Here is a 17,440-nt window from a genome sequence, read left to right on the forward strand (position 1 = left end):
GGGAGGATAAACATTGCACAGACACAGCACATGTAACTCTAGCCAGATGGCTCTGTCTGAAACCCAAAGTGAAGTAGCAAGTAAATAGCCTCCTGCTACCCTTGTTCTCTGGATTATGGGCAGGGCCTCCAGTATACAACTACTAATGCATGAACATTCTGAACACTGGGAAGGTTACCCAAGGAATAGAAAACAAGATACTGCTATCCCCAATTGTTTCTTGATATCTATTTCTACATGCTTTATGACATTTAGATATGATTTGTGATAAATTACATTCTTCTAGTATCCCTGGCTTTTGTTAAATTTCTAGCGTTTAAAAGTTAGAATTTTCACTCTGAAAATTGTGAACAGCTTCTTTTACATTTGTGTTATGTGCGTTGTTAATTTACTGCTAAATTACTGGACAGTCCTGGAAATGTTTTGCTTACTGATATAATCCAAAAGGTAAACACCAAAAAGCACACAAGAGTTCCACATCATATTCTTTTTAAAAATAGCACAAGGTTTAGTTTTGTCAGTTTGCCCATGTACCCAAGGCAAAAATAATTTTTGAGGCAGCTCTGTCACTTGATCTGCAGAACAGTTGTTCTCTAAAACGAAGCCCCAACTAATTCTTTTGAAAAAGGAAGGGGAAAGACCACTTTTGTCCTAAAACAAATTGATCTGTGTGCTATTCTGCTAAAGGGCACCTGCCATAAAATTGTTGATTAATAGCAACGGACTAAAAACCTTCTGAGGCTTTGCCTATTCTTCTTTTGTTTGAAATGACCAGTTTTTCAGTCTTAAAAAGGAAACTAGATATGTCTTACTGAACAATGCTGTAACTAGCTCCTGCAACATTGCTGGCTTTCTCCTTCAAAGCTGCAGAAGCAATCAAGAGGCTACTAGTCCTGTAGATAATGCCATTCACTCAATTATAGGCTGTTCTAGGAGACTAGTTGGCGACTCTTTGTACAGCACTACAATGTATTGCCATTTGAAATACTGGGGTTGCAGCAAATTGTCAGGATTCTCATTGGGATTTTCTCAAATGACTGGGGATTATACATTTCAGTGTCAAGTAGTGAAAGTTTAGATCCTTTTCTAGATAGGAAGTTAGAATAAGGTTGACACTTGGGAGACCATCCAGTACCAAGCAATCAAATCTAACATTTGAAACCAAATTCCAGACTGAAGACCATCAAAAGGGTTGAGTTGGGGGTTTGAGATATAATCCCTCTTGTCCGAATCTTTGTATGAAGCACCTCCTATTGCATTGTGTTCCTCCCAAGTAAAGGAAATTTTAATTTGGGTGTTTTAAACTAATTGCAGCATCCATGATAAGTAGTTAGCTACCTACTAGAAGTCATGGGTTGTTGGCTTAGAAAGCAGGGTGAGATGAGAATAGGAATGGGAGCCAAATTTTGTTTAGTGGATTGTTCCAGCATACCTATAGTACCATATGTCTTGATTAGGTATTGTTACAAAGAATGGGGATTTGAAAGTATTTTCTATTTTCTAGTATTTATTCCAGTCACTTTGTTATATGTACTTCTCATGGGCAATGAGTGCCTTCCTCTTCTAGCTGGCCATCATCTCTTTTTAATCAATGTTCAATTTGTGACTCTGTGTTTGATTAACTAGTTTTTATAGCATACTTTTAAAACAGAAAACACCAAACAGAGCAAGCTAAGCTATACAGGATTCTGTGTTTCATAGTCAGCCTTGAGGGATGCTAAAAGCTAAAGAGTAAGGAAACAGTCATTAAAAGTGATTACAAGACGACTTAGTGCTAGGAAACATGAATGCAAGTGTCCTTGACTCAGGCAGACTGAGGCAGCAGGTTTTGGTTTTGATTATAATTTTATTTGCTATTTTAATAAACACAAGCCAGCATTGAAAATTTTAATATCCTGCTGCTTAACTATTTCCAAATAGCAACCCAGCTCTTTAAACAATCTTTTTCAAAAAATTAATTTGTATGGCTTTGTCTCTCCTTAGAAAAGTCCATTTCCAGAATCAGCGTTTGGGCTCCCCCCTCAACTAAATGTTTCCGTATGTGCCAAAACTCACAGCTTTTCTCTGCTGTGTTAACTGGTTTCCAGTATAAGTGCAAGAGACAAACTCAGGAATTGCCTAGCTCCCAACTATGCCCATCATGAATAGAAGGATACATACAGCTCTTCCAGGAAGCGAAGATTGTGCAGAAGGTTTGAGGGCAGCTTGGAGATGTTGTTCATACTGAGGTCACTGTACAAAAAAAGAAAAGAAAAAAATACAGGACTCTTAATACGGCATAACTACATTGTTCAGTTATTTTAAAGTGGCATAGGAAGAGGAGAAAGAGGAAGCAGTTACTCTACTAAGAGTGATGAACTAATTAGAGGTCCTCAGGCCATTCACTCCATATCTTCCTATGGATTTTCACTTGGACTAAATAATTTTAGATCTAGTATTTTGCCTGAAATGTCATGTAGCAGTCCCTTACCCCAGCAACTTCCATATATTTTTCACCTTTTTTCTTATTTAACCATCTTTTTTTCTGCCTACATCAATATGCCAATAAAAGTAAAATAAATAATGTGGCATAATCAGATTAATTTTTGTTTTTTAAAGATAGACTGTCCCATATGATAGGCAAGATGACATGCATTTTACTCTGACGATCTATAGAATTTAAAATATAGCTTGAGAATTTTTCTCCTATATTATTGCTTTAAAACTTCAAGTATTTTGCTTCACAGAAATCAATCAAATATCCTCAAAGTTTTCCTTTTATTGTGCTCTCTTAGCATGTTAGATCCTCAGGTTACATTAAATAAGTGAAATGAACCACAAAATAGGGTGCAATGTGATCCTACTATGTTAACACACTTCTTGGTGGAATTCCACATTAGTTCCTGGCACAAGAAATCAAAAGCTTTTTCTAACTCAAATCAGCCTCTGTTTTACACACTACTCCATGTAATCAGATTTTTTAATATAAAAAATACCATACTTTTACCATGCTATGACAGCTTCACTGTTTACTCAAACTCATTGAGAGGCCCTATTAAAATATACAGAAGCCATACAGCACTCTTGGGCATTTGCTGAGAGCTCAAGCCCTCAGCAGTTCACCACCTTTTGCCCCACATTACTTTGCTGAAATGGACAGCAGAAGCAAACAACAATAAACAAGTCAGTCTTGCTTGGAAGCACTACTGCAGCAGCCCTTACATTTAATTCCCCCACAGTGTCTCAGGAATCCCTTTACAGCATGCTCCAGAGTGACTCAGGACACCAGGTGCACTACAGTGGGCAGTAAAATGTCAGGTGGTAAGGATGGCTTCTTTCCTTTCCTTTTTTGGAAGTACTTGCACCTGTTTCCACAAGCTACAAGAGGGTGGGGTAAGGCAACTGGAGCCACTGGTAGCCCAGCCTATGTTACTAACAGTGGGGAAGAGAACAGGTTTTGATAGCCCTAGAAGCTTATTACCACTCTTGCCACTAGTGTGTATTTCTGTGTGGCATAACACTTGCTGTGGGGTGGTGGTGAGAAGGGTTTCATTATGATGCAGTGCTAATAATGCTGTGTTGTAAAACCAGATAACCAAAAGGGAGGAGGTATAGAATGGACTAGCCTGTAAAAGGGAATGGTTGGTTGGTTGTCTAACAGGAGTGCTCTCCATTGAAAAAAAATTGTATCACTGATTTCTGAAAACAGCGTAAATTGTAATGTAATCAAAAACCAGTGTTGAAAATCTCTACATGCTGTTCTAATAGTCACTGTTTTGGGGTGTGCATGTGACAGTTTTCTAGATATAGTACTAACAATGTGGACTATAATACTGTGAACTTCCTTTTAAGATAGTGAAATCAGCCTGTACCTTAAATTGGACTGTCTATAGATTCAACAGAAGCCATTTAATTGTGTGGGAATGGGTCTCTATTGCTGCATGTGGAAGGAGAAGGAAAGAAAGGCCAGAATCAGAAGCTGGTTAGCAAGAATGAGGGGATGCTTCTCTGGGTGAACATCAGAGAGGAACTGTCCTCTCTAGTCCTCATGGCAAGAATAAAAACATTTGTAGCCCAGAGTTTGCGATCAAACAGACTAAAGCTTTTTGTTGTTGTAGTTTTGTTCAAACACTGGAGAAGAGGAAGACACAGCTCAAAATAAGGAAGGAACTATGCTGAAGGCTAGTGAGTCAGCAGGTAAAGAACCTGAAGACCACCTGAGGAAGAAAGCAACTTTAAGCCTGAAGAATCAATTGTGCAATGCAGTGTATCTGTAGAATTTGGAGGATTTGAACTATCAAGAATTTGAACTATCAAAGAGCTACAATGTTTATTGGGGAAAAATACTGTGAGGCATTCCTTTACTTCCTTTTTCTTTCTATGGCAAAAAAAGCTCTCTCATTTTTCTTTTGACTCAAGTTGGGATTACCCTAAGCCTTGTGCAGGGAGTGAAGGGCACCTGGTCTTCAAGCCATCGTGAGCCAAGGAGCACATGCCTGCCACATGCTGTAGAAGCCACACAGCAGGCTTTGGGTAATGGCCCATAGTGGTAGAGGCTTATTTTACAGTGCTTAATTGCTCCAGATTTAGTATTGTGGTATCGTGGGTTGGAAAAAAGATACTGCTACTGCTGCCTCTGGATTCCATGAGGGTTCCCCACCTGCATCTTATAGTGATTTGTTAATATTTTAAATGATTTTATTTTTGCAAACAATCTAATGCTCTCAATTTTGTTAACTGCCTTTGAGTTGGCTCTGACTCATGGCAACCCTGTGGATGAGACTTCTCCAAGACCCTCTGTCCTCCACTGCTCTGCTTAGGTCCTGTAAATTAAGCCTGTGATTGAGTCTATCCATCTGACATATGGTCTTACTCTCTTTCTTCTAACTTCTCTAACATTCCTTCTCTTTCTACTATCTTCTGATTTCCCCAGCCTTTCTCATGAGTCATGCCTTTTCATGATATGGCCAAAGTATGACAGCCTCAGTTTCATCATCTTGGCTTGTAGAGAAAGTTCAGATTTGATCTGTTCAAGGGCCCCTTTGTTTGTCTCTTTGGCTGTCTATAGTAGCCTCAGCACTCTTCTCCAGCACCACATCTCAAATAAGTTGATTTTCTTTTTATCCATTTTCTTGACTGTCCAGAAATCAAACTTGTATATGTTGATGAGGAAAACAATGACTTGGATGATTCTAACTTTAGTGCTCAGTTGTGTCTTTTTACTCTTTAGAATTTTGTCTAGTTCTTTCATAGCTGCCATTCCTATTCCTAGTCTTCTTATTTCTTGACTGCACTTTTGCACTTTTTGTTTTGATCAATGTTTGATCCAAGGTATGGGATTTCTTTAACTATTTCCTCATTATCTAGGTAGACGATGCAGATCAAGAATGGTCATTATTTTTGTTTTGTTTATGTTCAGCAGTAAGCCTGCCTTTGCACATTATTCTTTAACCTTCCTTAGTAACAGTTCCAAGTCTATGATGCTCCCAGTATTTGTATCCTTTTTTAGCTAGATGTTGTTGTATTTTTTGTTAACCACCTTGAGTCCCTAAGGCAAGGCATAAATAAAATGGATTTATTTAATGAAGGGGCAATGCCTGTAGTTTCCCTCCTGTTGAGGGTCTACTTCAGAGATCTTGGGATGAAGGCACCAAGGAAGCTTGCTTCAGTCCCTGGTGGCTTATGCCCATGTGGAATCTCATGGTTTCCCATCGGATGGAAGAAGGATTGACCAGTGTGGACTGACTTCCCTCAGCTGCAGGCAGGCTTTAACAACTATAACCAATAAAGTTGTGGCCATTTCAGATCTAGTAATATGTTTTGTTTTTTTTTTGAAATGTCCTTTCCTCCTTGCTCTCTTTGTACTGCTGGCCCAATTTTGAAAGCAGGTGATCTAGATTTAATTACTGTGTTCACTTTATATTGTTATCATGCTGGTTTACATCAAAAGCTCATATTGCTTTTAGCATGTTTTTTGAAGCACATATATATGTTTTTTTAAAAAAACTAGTTTACAGCTAATTCCTTGACAACATGCAGTTATGCAGGGCACAGTTTGAAATAAATGACAGCTTTATTAATACTTCTTAACAATAGCCATTTTCAGCTAGAAATCTGCAGCCCAGGAGTCACTTCAAAAGCTAATTTACTGAACAACACCAGTTTAGTTATTAAGGTTCTTTTTTTCTTCTAATATTTAACCATACTGTTCTTTCTTTTCAGTAGATGGCCACTATCCCTTTATTTTGGCAAAGGAACAAAAGACTTTCTTTGGCAAAGGAGCAAAACTACAACAAATGAAATCCATTCTGTCAAATTAATTATATATTAAGCAACAATAAGATAAAGCATCTTGGATCATGATGTATTTTTTAAAAATATGCCAGTAATTATTTTTAATAAATAACTCATAACTCAAGCTACACACACTGTACAGGAATAACTTCTGAGATTATGATGTGTGTGTGTTGTGAACTTGACTTAAGGTAACCCCATCATAGGGTTTTCTTGGGAAGATTTGTTTAGAGGAGGTTTGCTATTGCCTTCCCTTGAGCATGTGACTTGCTCAAGTAACCCAGTGGGATTCATGGTTGAGCAGAGAATTGAACACCAGTCTCCAGAGTTGTAGTTAAACACTGAAACAACTATGTTACACTGATAGAAAGACCCAAATAAACATAGTTATATAAATTTATTCTCCCACAAATACACACTCAAGCTCAGGAAATCAATATCAGTTTGCAAACTTTATGTAAAAATAAGACCAAGCCGCAATAAACATTTCCAGGGTCAAAATCACACAATAGAACACCTGGCATGAACTGACCTCTCTTCATCAGATGTGCCTGGTGGCGCAGTGGTTAAATGCCTGTATTGCAGCCACTCACTCAAAACCACAAGGTTGCGAGTTCAACACCAGCAAAAGGGCTCAAGCTTGACTCAGGCTTGCATCCTTCCGCGGCTGCTAAAATGAGTACCCAGATTGTTGGGGGCAAATTAGCTTACAGTTGTATACTGCTTAGACACTGCTTAGGAAGCAGTATATAAATGAAGCTTGTTTGTTTGTTTTGCTGATGGTTTGGGAGAGTGATGGGCATTTTCTACTTTCAACTGCAGAACTGAGTATCCTTACACATTCCCAGCCACTAATGGTTTGCAAGGTGCCTTCTGTGAGGGGTAAGTTGTTGTGTTGTGCAATGACATTTTAAGTAACTCCTGCACAACATCTCCAAAATGAGATAAACTGGCATAACACCAAGTTATGCCAGCCTATGTCATCCACAGGTTTCTGGCCATGGACTTACATGATATTATCAGTGGCACAGGAAGCAACAAGGACATGAACCCTCTGAGTGGGACATATTGCCATCAGTATACCACTGGTACATAGTTGCTAGTGGCCCAACTACATTTCTGTCTACACAGAGGTAACTCTGGTATCAGACAAATGTCCTGGGATTTTAAGGGCCTTGAGGCTAATGGAGTGTAGCAATACTCACTCCATTTCAAACAGGAGTGGGTTCAGCAAAAAAGAATTGTTTTATTTGATTAATTTAATTTTACTTATATCCTACCTTTCTCTTAACATGGAACCCAAGACAGTTCACAACTCAGATTAAAGAAAAGTACAGTTAACACCTGCTAACATATTCTTAAAAAAAAAAAAATTAAAAAGCTATCCCATAAAAACACAATAGGAATAAAAGTATAACACACTCACCCCATTAAAACACATTTCTGCACACTCTATTGTCAAATGGCTGCTTAAATAAAAAGGTATTTTCATGCTTGCAAAGGGAGAGCAGAAAGGGTGGCCAGAAAGGGCAGCCAGCTCCTGTGGAAATGAATTCCACAGTTTGGAGCAGTGATCAAGAAAGGTTTTTCAGATAGGCCTGTGGCAATGGTACAGCTGAGAAAAGCCCCTTCCTTGAAGATCATAAGACATGGGCAAGGTAATATTGTGATATATGGGGCAGGCATCCTGTTAATGAATTATGATGGCATTAAACCAGACTGATGCCATCACATCTCACTTTTTTGGTTGTTGCAGAGGTCAGAATTCTGTTCCAGCTGCACAATGACTAAATCCCCCCCCCCCCCCCAAAAAAAAAAAATCACCTTGTAAGCAGTACATCTCTTCATATATGGCTATTTCTTGTTGGAAGCAAATGAGAAGAAATGTCTTCAGCTATAGCTGAATTCACTGAAAATGTGTCATCTATAAAGACCTCCTGAGAATGCCCAGACGTCTCTTTAGATGCCTGCTGCAGCAAAACTAGATACAGGAACATAGTTGGACACTTCTCAACTCATCCTACCACTTCTCCAACAACGTGGAAATGGCCATGTGGCAGGGGCAGGGGGAATACACTTCTTTTATCTTCATTTTAAAAGCCCTCATATATTATATAATGTATTTTTGCTGGCCTGTGAGTGTAATAAAGCATTCAGCAATCAATCATGGCCATAGTTGTTCAGATAATCTGGACCCGTACAGAATTATCTCCTCCCTTCAAAGTAAAATGTTTGTTTCTTTTTTTCTGAACCATTCTGAATTCTACCCAATAGTAATCCATGCTACATTTTCTGTAGCACAACAGGACCCTAGTGACTTCTTGTGTCATTAGCTTTCAATTTTCTATGCCCTTTGATCTTCCTTCAGGTGATTTAAATATTAGATAGTGAGGGTTTTTATACACACATGCCCTGGTTTTTGGGGGGGGGGGGGAGGGAGAAAGGTTCTTGAATTTTACATATGAAGATTTAACCTTAACCTTATGTAAGCATGCTGTCATCAAGCCTAAATACCTTAAAGGCACCAGATCCTATCTGATCTTGGAAGCCAAGCAGGGGCAGCCTTGGTTAGTACTTGGATGAGAGCCCACCAACTAGTACCACATGTTGCAGGTTATATTTCAGAGGAAGGAACTGGCAAAACCATGTCTGAATATTTCTTGCCTAAGAAAACTCTGAGAGCCAGTGAAGTGTAGTGCAGTGGACCAGAGGCTCCAGATTCCCTGCTCGGGAACTGGGTGACCTTGGCCAAGTCACATGCTTTCAGCCTCAGGGGAAGCAAAGGCAAACCCGCTCTGAACAAATCTTGGCAAGAAAACCCGATGATAGTTTCACCTTACGTCAGAAATGACTTGGAGGCACACAACAACAAGAAAACCCCATGGGGTTGCCATAAATTGACAGGTGGCTTGAAGGTACATTCTTAAACAGGTATGCCTTTTCCCTATGAATGTAATTAGGCCAAAGACAATTTTTAAAAGTGTGTTTAGAATAACCTAGAATTTGACCCTTGGCCTCACTTTTTAGCTTCTCTCTGGCACCCACTGTGGTCTGTCCAAGGTCCTGATGCTTTCTGCACTGACTTAGATGTCTTACTAGCATTATATGCTTAACACTGCAATCTTTCTTACTTCTAAACCAATAATGAAAACAGGCCCACTGATCTTATCAACCATATCATCATATCACACACCTGCTTAAAAATATATTAACACACCTGGGGGAAATAGTATGTTAAAATATTTTAATATGCTGTCTTGCAGCAAGACTTTCCAAAATGGCTAACAAAAAAAAATTAATACAATGAAAATAAATCCAGAATTACTCATTTGGATGCTGGACTAGGATTTTGGGTAAGCATGGTTCAAATCCCAATAGCTGTGGAAACCCACTGGGTGACCTTGGGCATATCAGACTTTTTTGGCTTCTGAAGAAAGCAATGGCACCCCCCCCCCCCCCCGGTACAAATCTTGCCAAGAAAAGTCTGTGATGCATTCACCTTAAGATCATCATAAGACAGGAAGGACTTGAACTCACACTACTACAACATGAAAATAAAACATAAAAAACCCCGAGATGTCAAAACCAGTATAATCAGCATTTTAAAAACCCATGAAAAGATTAAAAATATGTATTAAAAGCTGAGGCAAGTAAAACTGTCTTCAAAAGCAACTAGCAAAAAAGTGCCAGTTGGTGTGCCTGTGGAGAAGTATTTCATCATTGAAAAAGCCATGCCCAAGATTCTGCTTTGACAGATGTAACTACAGCATTGGAGGGGCTCTATCACTGTATCTACTTCTGCTGATGCCACCTGTCCCCCCCCCCCCCCCGATGCATCTGAGGAAGTAGGTTTCAATCTACAAAAACTTATGCTACCAACTTTTATCTTTTAGTTAGGGGCAAAACAGACAGGCAGTAAGAGCCAGATTGGGGGCAGCATCTGACCATGGTGTATAGATGCCACACACTCTGATGCCGTTTCCATGCTGCTGGCCGCACATGTGGCACTTCACAGTGTTTTGGTGGTGTGGCATTTACATGCACTGTGTCACTGAAACACTGAAAAGCCACTGTCGCCGCCATGGCAAGGGTGCCCTTTCTCTGCCCCCAAAAGAAGTGGCATTGTGCCACAGCCCCGATCCAGTGCTCTAAGTGGCGGTGTGGAGCTGCCCCTTTAGGGCCATCTGTTTTGGCCCTATGTCTCAAAGGTGCTGAAAGATCTGTTTGTACAGTATAACTAAGGTTCAAAACGCACTGCAGAAATAATCCAGTTTGAGATTACTTTAACTGCCCTGGCTCAATGCTAGGGGATTCTGGCAACTGTAGTTTTGTGAGACATTTAGCCTTCTCTGTCAGAGGGCTCTGGTACTACAATAAACTACAGTTCCCGGGATTCCCTATCACTAAGCCAAGAAAGTTAAAGCGATCTTGAACTGGATTATTTTTGCAGTGTGTTTTGGACCTGAGGTAGGCAGCCATGATAGGATGATTACTCTCTTCAAAAAATAATGTTATCATTTATTTAGTCCAGAATCTAGCAGAGGGAGTAGGCAAGAACAAATACCCAGATCTGAAGGAGAAGGTGAAGTGGAAGGATCAGAATATGCGATGAATCAATCAGTGTTATTCAATCAGACAACTACTTGACATTTTATTTTTTGTAAGATATTTCTGAAACTTTTATCTCCTCTGCTCCTGGATATATTGGAAAAATGATGTAAAATTGCTCCCTACTCTTTAGTATGTGCTGTGGCATTCACTTGGAACCTAGCAGCTTCCAAGTCAACAATGAAGTAATAATTTATGTGGCAAGCAATAAATTATCAGGGCAACTTAACAAAAGCATATTCAACTGTCATTGTCTCATTGTATTTGGTTAATGAGTTGTAAGACAGGAAAATGAACCATTACCTCATACAGTTGTAAGGAAGGATGACTAATTATCATCTCTAAAGTTTCTAATTTTATTCTTAAGTAGTAATTATATTGTTTATTTTGCCAACTTAAAGGTTAAGCTCTCAAAGAGCAGTGCTTGATCAGAGCTGGAAAGGCATAGTGGCCAGCAATTTGTGGTACCATTGATTGTGAGAATATTATAAGACAGGTCAAGGCTGCTCTATGTTTACCAATCAGGCATTCAGTTTCCTCATTTTCTTCACACACAGGTCACTCACACCTGTATCATGAATAAGACTTGTTCAAGCACAGTCTCGTAGTCTGTAGTCCTTCAGAAGGCTGTGCTGCCAGAACACTTTCTGAACAAGCAGTGAACAACAGGAGTTGAGGGAGGGCTTTCTGGCACAGTAAAAAGAGGGAGGCTTAGTGAAGACTTAGGATACACAAATCACACTCACTCAGACTCTTTCTTCCATGAATATTTTCTGAATTTGTAACCCTTACAGCAGTGGGACTATTTCACATTGTGGTGATATATTTTATGAAGGTACGAGAGAACATTGCCAAAGCACAGGCCCAGGTTTTTCTGAATTTTAAGTATTTAAGTATTTCTACTATCAGTTCAAAACATCTGAGATAAAGCAAAGGGAAGCCTAGAAAGGGTTTTCTGAAGATAGCACCTGAGTATATCTATTTTTACTGATCTATCAGTTGTCTTGAAGTGTTGTGTAGTGGTTTGAACATGGGACTATGAATCTGGAGACCAAATTTTTAATCTCTGATCAGCCATGGAAATTCACTGGGTGACCTTGGTTAAGTTCTTCCCTCTCTACTCGGCAAACACTATCTGAACAAATCTTGCCAAGAATACACCATGATATGGTCACATAAGTTGGAAACAACTTGAAATCACACAACAGCAATAACAGGCTTAAGTATCAAAACTATGAAGGTGGCAAACAATTGAAAATAGAATAAAATCATACAGAAATAATGTTTTTAAAATTGGAAAACCCTGAGTAAAAACCACTAAAATACAGAAAACTGTAAAACAATATTAAACACAGCTACAGAAAACAGGCAAATTTTTGACTAGTGACAAAAAGACCATCAGGGTGGGTCCAGGTGAAAATATTCCACACTTACGTCACATTACTGAAAAGACCTATTCACTTAATAAGGGAACTTCAAGAAGAGCTTTTGAAAGCATTTCAGAAACTTCAGTTCATGCAAAAGATGAAAAAGGAAGGGAAAGGACAGGTTTGGGCATATTCATGAAGAGCAAAAAACCTGTGTAAGTAGCTAGGAACCATGTATGACAGTTTATAAGTAACAACCAACACTTTGAATAGTGCCTGATTTTGGGCTACTAGTAACAATACTGTATCAGTCAATTGTTCCAAGTCTAGCTGATCCTTTAGGGGAATTGCAGCCCAATACAAAATGGGCTGAACCCCACCTTCCTAGTCAGATGAACATTTACTGACCACAGACACATACCTAGCACTTCTGCTCTCTTACAGGACCTGGTGAAAGGGGAAAAATTGGTTATCATTAGCATAATGAAACATCACTCCAGATTTCTAGATGATCTCATTCAGCTGCTTCATCTATTTGTTAAGAAGCATGGGAGACAAGATAGAACCCTGTAATAAAAGCTTCAGTATAAAAGTTACAAGGCCAAGCAGTAGTTTCCCAGCACCACCTTGTGGAATTAGCCTTGAAAGTAGGAATGGATCCATTCAGGCACAATAACCTTGATATGTCATATGGGACATCCTAAACAGAAGGGTACCTGAGGACTTTATCACATGGGGGAAAAACAAGGGTTTGAAAGGCATTTTCCCAGGATATTTGCATGATTGCAGGTAACTTTTCCCCACATATCGAGATTAAAGACGACTTAACCAAGGAAGAAACGGGAATGCTCCAGCAACATATCATTCACGGGATTTCCCTATGAATGGTTTGTTGCTGGAACATTCCTGGTTCTTTCTGGGATACGTTCTCTTTAATAATGATGTCGTGGGAAATGTCCCAGGAAAATGCCTTTTTAAACCCCCGATTTCCCCCATGTGATAAAGTCCTTAGGCAATGCTACTGAAAGCCACAAAGATATCCTGGAGAATTTGCAGAACCTTACTATTGCTGGACTTTCCCCCCCCCCACTCATCAAGTCAATTGATGCTCTTTCAGCATTAAGCCAGAACAATAATGGTTTTAATTGCTGATTGAATTTTTAATCTGTATTGTAATGTTTTTATAACTTTGTAAGCCGCCCTGATCATTTCTTGGAAGGGCGGGGTAGAAATAAAATTTATTTATTTTTTTTATTTATTTAAAGACAAACTGGAATGAACTGCATTAATCAGTCTTCAGGGTACAGAGAATGAAAAATTATCACTAAATGGCTGCCTTGTATAGATGCCTTCCTGTGTGCATATCACCAAAGTAGAAAGTCTATCATCATGAGTTGTAGTATTTAGCAACATGAGGGGGATGGGTGGGTGTTACATACTTCTCATATCCATTGTTCTCAGTTCTCCGGTGTGGATGAATGGACAAATCCTTTCTTCACTCTGCTATGGTAGTGACAACTCTGCACTATGAACAGTTATTTAGTCAGTCGGTCATTTTATACTTACATCTATGTGAGATATGCAAAACTACGAGTGAGTAACTGGTTGAGGGTCTGTGAAGGCGCATCATGGCTTAATGACAATTTAAACCTTAGGCTTCCCAGTTGTCATGTCATATTGGTTGCCCATGGGAAGCCTTCCAGCAGAACCTGAGTGCAATTTTCATCTACTCTATACGTTACACTATATTGGTTCTTGAAAGTTTAACTAACAATGGCACAATGACAAGACGTTGTCCATCAAAAAACAATCCATACAGAATAATGTGCTTTTATGTTCCAGAACTGTTCTCCCCCTCCCTTCTGTTGAGCTACAAACCATTTACCATTGTTACATGAATTCATCTGGTAGTTCCTCATCTTCAGGTGCTAGTCTCCTTTCCTTCTATTACTTGGACTGTAACATTTATTACTTTATCTCAGCATTTACTAGTTTATATGCATTTCAAGGGATCCAGTGTGATGTATTGGTTTAGTGCTGGACTAGAATTCTGGGAGATCAGAGTTCAAATCCCTGTTCGACCCTGGACATCTACTGAGTGATCTTGGGTAACGTGCGTTCCTCAAAGGAAGGCAATGGCAAACTCCCTCTGAACAAATCTTGCCAAGAAAACTCCATGATATGTTTATCTTAAAGTCACCACAAGTCAGAAACTACTGAAAGGCATGCAGCAACAACATACATACATATCAAAAATACCCGGTCAAATATACTTGCACTTCTCCTGTTTTAACATAATTTTTTAAAACCAATTTATTAATTGTTGCATTCTCCCACCGTGTTTTAAAATTCTCTTACTAATTTTTAATTTTTTTTTCAGAAATGTATCTGCAATACAAAGGATATACACCACAGGCATATCACTGGGGCTTGGCTAATTTTTCTTTTTAAAGAAAAGATGAAAGAAAAGTGATTGTCTAAAACTTTACGTTGATCAGGATAAAGGATGTGATCGATGTTTCAGATTCAACAAATTATTATACTGCCACTGCCACTCCCAGCTCCCACATTAAAAAACTATTAGCAGAAAGGCTTTTGAATGGCTGACTGTGATTTCAGAAGCTTTTCTGGAAACAATTCTATTCAGTTCTCATGGCTGTACAATAGCAGATTTCCACAATCAGTTATATACAAATGCTGCTAAAAGGGGCTTTACCATCCTCTTTTCCAAGGCCACGTGTTTCAGGGTTCCAAATACTGAAGGAAGCTAGTGAAGTGGGGGGAGAGCTACCACTGAGAATCAGCTCTTTCTATAGAGGGAGGGTCCCCCCTTTAAATCTTTTTCAATAGGTTATTGATGGCTCTGAATCTTAAATGTCATTTGTCAACCATCAGTAAATCTTTAAAACTTTTCCTCAACTCTGGGTCTCAGTTTTTCCCATTAATCTGTATGTAAGGCCACTGAGGGCTTTTTCAGAGTTTAGATAATGCCTAGATTAAAAGATCTATTCAGAAAGAAAAGCTTTAGCATTCACCTTGTGTACATAGCCATTTCACCAGTGGTATTCATGGGCTGTTATTTCAACTCTGCGTTTGTCTTGCAAACAAGACATTTGTCACAAAGGCTTGGTAGAGACATTCTTTAGTGAATTATTGAAATCTATTCATAAGGGCTTGTTATTTTTATCATGTATGATCAGTTTGAATTCAGGACTCTTAAACTGACAATTGCACAATTATTTTCTTGTGTGTTTTTTTTTTTAAAGAAAGGTACACTCCTAATTCAGCAGCGATGTTGATAAAAAAAAGACTACTGGGATGTTTTGCTCTTTCATTTCTTTTATCATTTCCAAGTGAGATCAAAATCTTAGACATGGCAATTGATGTAATTAACAGAATTATGCAAAAAGTGTTGTACTGTAGTTACTTTTGCATGAAAGAGGCAAAAATCAAGTTTTATATGTATGATGAACGAGCACAATTTCATCTCCTGCAATCCTCCATGGAGCTTCTCCAACTGATGTTACGTCACGTCCCTTCTGATTTCATTTTGGGATGAATATCAGCCTTATCAGGGATTTTGTTTCTTTGGTGGGGTCAAGTTTCTAAACAGTAAACTGCTGTATTTTCAGGTGCAGTTTTTTGGATTTCAGGTGTTGTTTTTTTAATTATTAAAACACCTTGGAGTGGGGTCAGGGGATTTGGCAGTGTCTTGGGGAAAGTCAGCTGCTGCAAAAAAGGAGTTCAATAATAATAATAATAATAATAAATTTTTATTTATATACCGCCCTGTGGCGAACCAATCCGGGCGGTTTACAACATTAAAATAACATACAGCATAAAAACAATATATTTCCCTCCCCCCTTAAAAAGTTATTAAACAACATATCTAATTTAAAACCACAATAACTAGTTAAAATAACAATAAATTAAACAAAGTAATACCAACCAATAAACCACTGCAACTTCAGTTCTAAAGAAAAGGGGGCTTTGGAGACATTACTGAGGAGGGGGAAATCCTGAGATCCTGAGGCCGGGATATTTCAGTCTGGGAAGGCCTGCCTGAAGAGATCCGTCTTGACAGCCTTTTTGAAGCTGTCCAAAGATGTTAATTGATGGATCTCATCCGGCAGGCCGTTCCAGAGCCTAGGGGCAACAACAGAGAAAGCCCTCCGGGAGATCGCCGCAAGCCTCGATTTTTGAGGCTGCAACAAGTTCCTCCCAGAGGACCGGAGAGCGCGGGGAGGATTGTATGGGAAGAGGCGGTCTCTGAGATAGCTTGGACCCAAGCCATTTAGGGCTTCAAGGGATGTATGCAACTGGACTACTGTTTTGCCATAAAAGTTCAAAGTCCATTGACACAAGTCTGTCTAAGAATTTCAAGGTGCAACATTCTAAACAGTTTGAGACCAGAATAACTAAAGAACCATATTCTGTAATATGACCCTGTTCATTATGTTCATCATTTGATTTGCAGTAGTTCACAAACATTGGTCAGTCCCTGGCTAGTGACTGGGAAGAGAGCTTTTGTGGTTGTGGCGTTCCGGGATGCCTGTCCCAGGGAAGCCCAGTTGGCAACATTGTTGTTCACATAATATAACTTTCTTTTTGATAACCAGAAAAATAAATCCCTGTCCTCCGGCATGGTATGTGAACTGGATGATTAGTTTTAACTCTGCTGGATATTTTTATGCTGCTCTTTTTACTTGTTATTTCTATATTGGTTTTAAAAAGCATTTATTCACCCTGATGCTTTTACTGAAGATACTGCAAATAAACAAATTCAATTATGCAATTATAAGTCTGCAGGGAATTCACCCCTTCTAATACAGAGACATCCTATGGCAGCTTTCTTTTATACTTCAGAACCTGGGAGATTATTTTAAAATTTGGACTTTAAAAATTTATTGAAAAAAACACATTAGTAACTTGTAACACCTTTGAGACTGAGAGAAAGAGGTTGGTAGTGTAAGCTTCTATAGACACTTCACCGATCTGATGAAGTAGACAAAGGCTACTGTCACATTGAAGAATTAATGCAGTTTGACACTAATGTAATTGTCATGGCTCCCTCCTATGGAATCCTAGGATTTGTTGTTTATTGTGGCACCAGAGCTCTCTTACAGAGAAGGCGAAATATCTCACAAAACTACAGATCCCATAATTCCATAGCATTGAGCCATGGCAGTTAA

General features: G+C 39.0%; 1 protein-coding gene across 4 annotated transcripts in view; it reads right to left on the reverse strand.

Annotated features, from left to right (window-relative positions):
* LGR5 (leucine rich repeat containing G protein-coupled receptor 5) overlaps positions 1-17,440 on the reverse strand; it is a 90,298-nt gene that overhangs the window by 51,157 nt on the left and 21,701 nt on the right. For all 4 annotated transcript variants that reach the window (XM_089524108.1, XM_089524107.1, XM_089524106.1 and 1 more), the window contains exon 2: positions 2,161-2,232. In XM_089524108.1, coding sequence (XP_089380234.1) covers positions 2,161-2,232 — 72 coding nt within the window. The remainder of the gene's footprint in view (positions 1-2,160; positions 2,233-17,440) is intronic.

Source organism: Sceloporus occidentalis, unplaced genomic scaffold (genome assembly GCF_023333645.1).
Source record: "Sceloporus occidentalis isolate IW3139 unplaced genomic scaffold, rSceOcc1.0.p SCAF_5, whole genome shotgun sequence".
Lineage (NCBI taxonomy): Eukaryota > Metazoa > Chordata > Lepidosauria > Squamata > Phrynosomatidae > Sceloporus > Sceloporus occidentalis.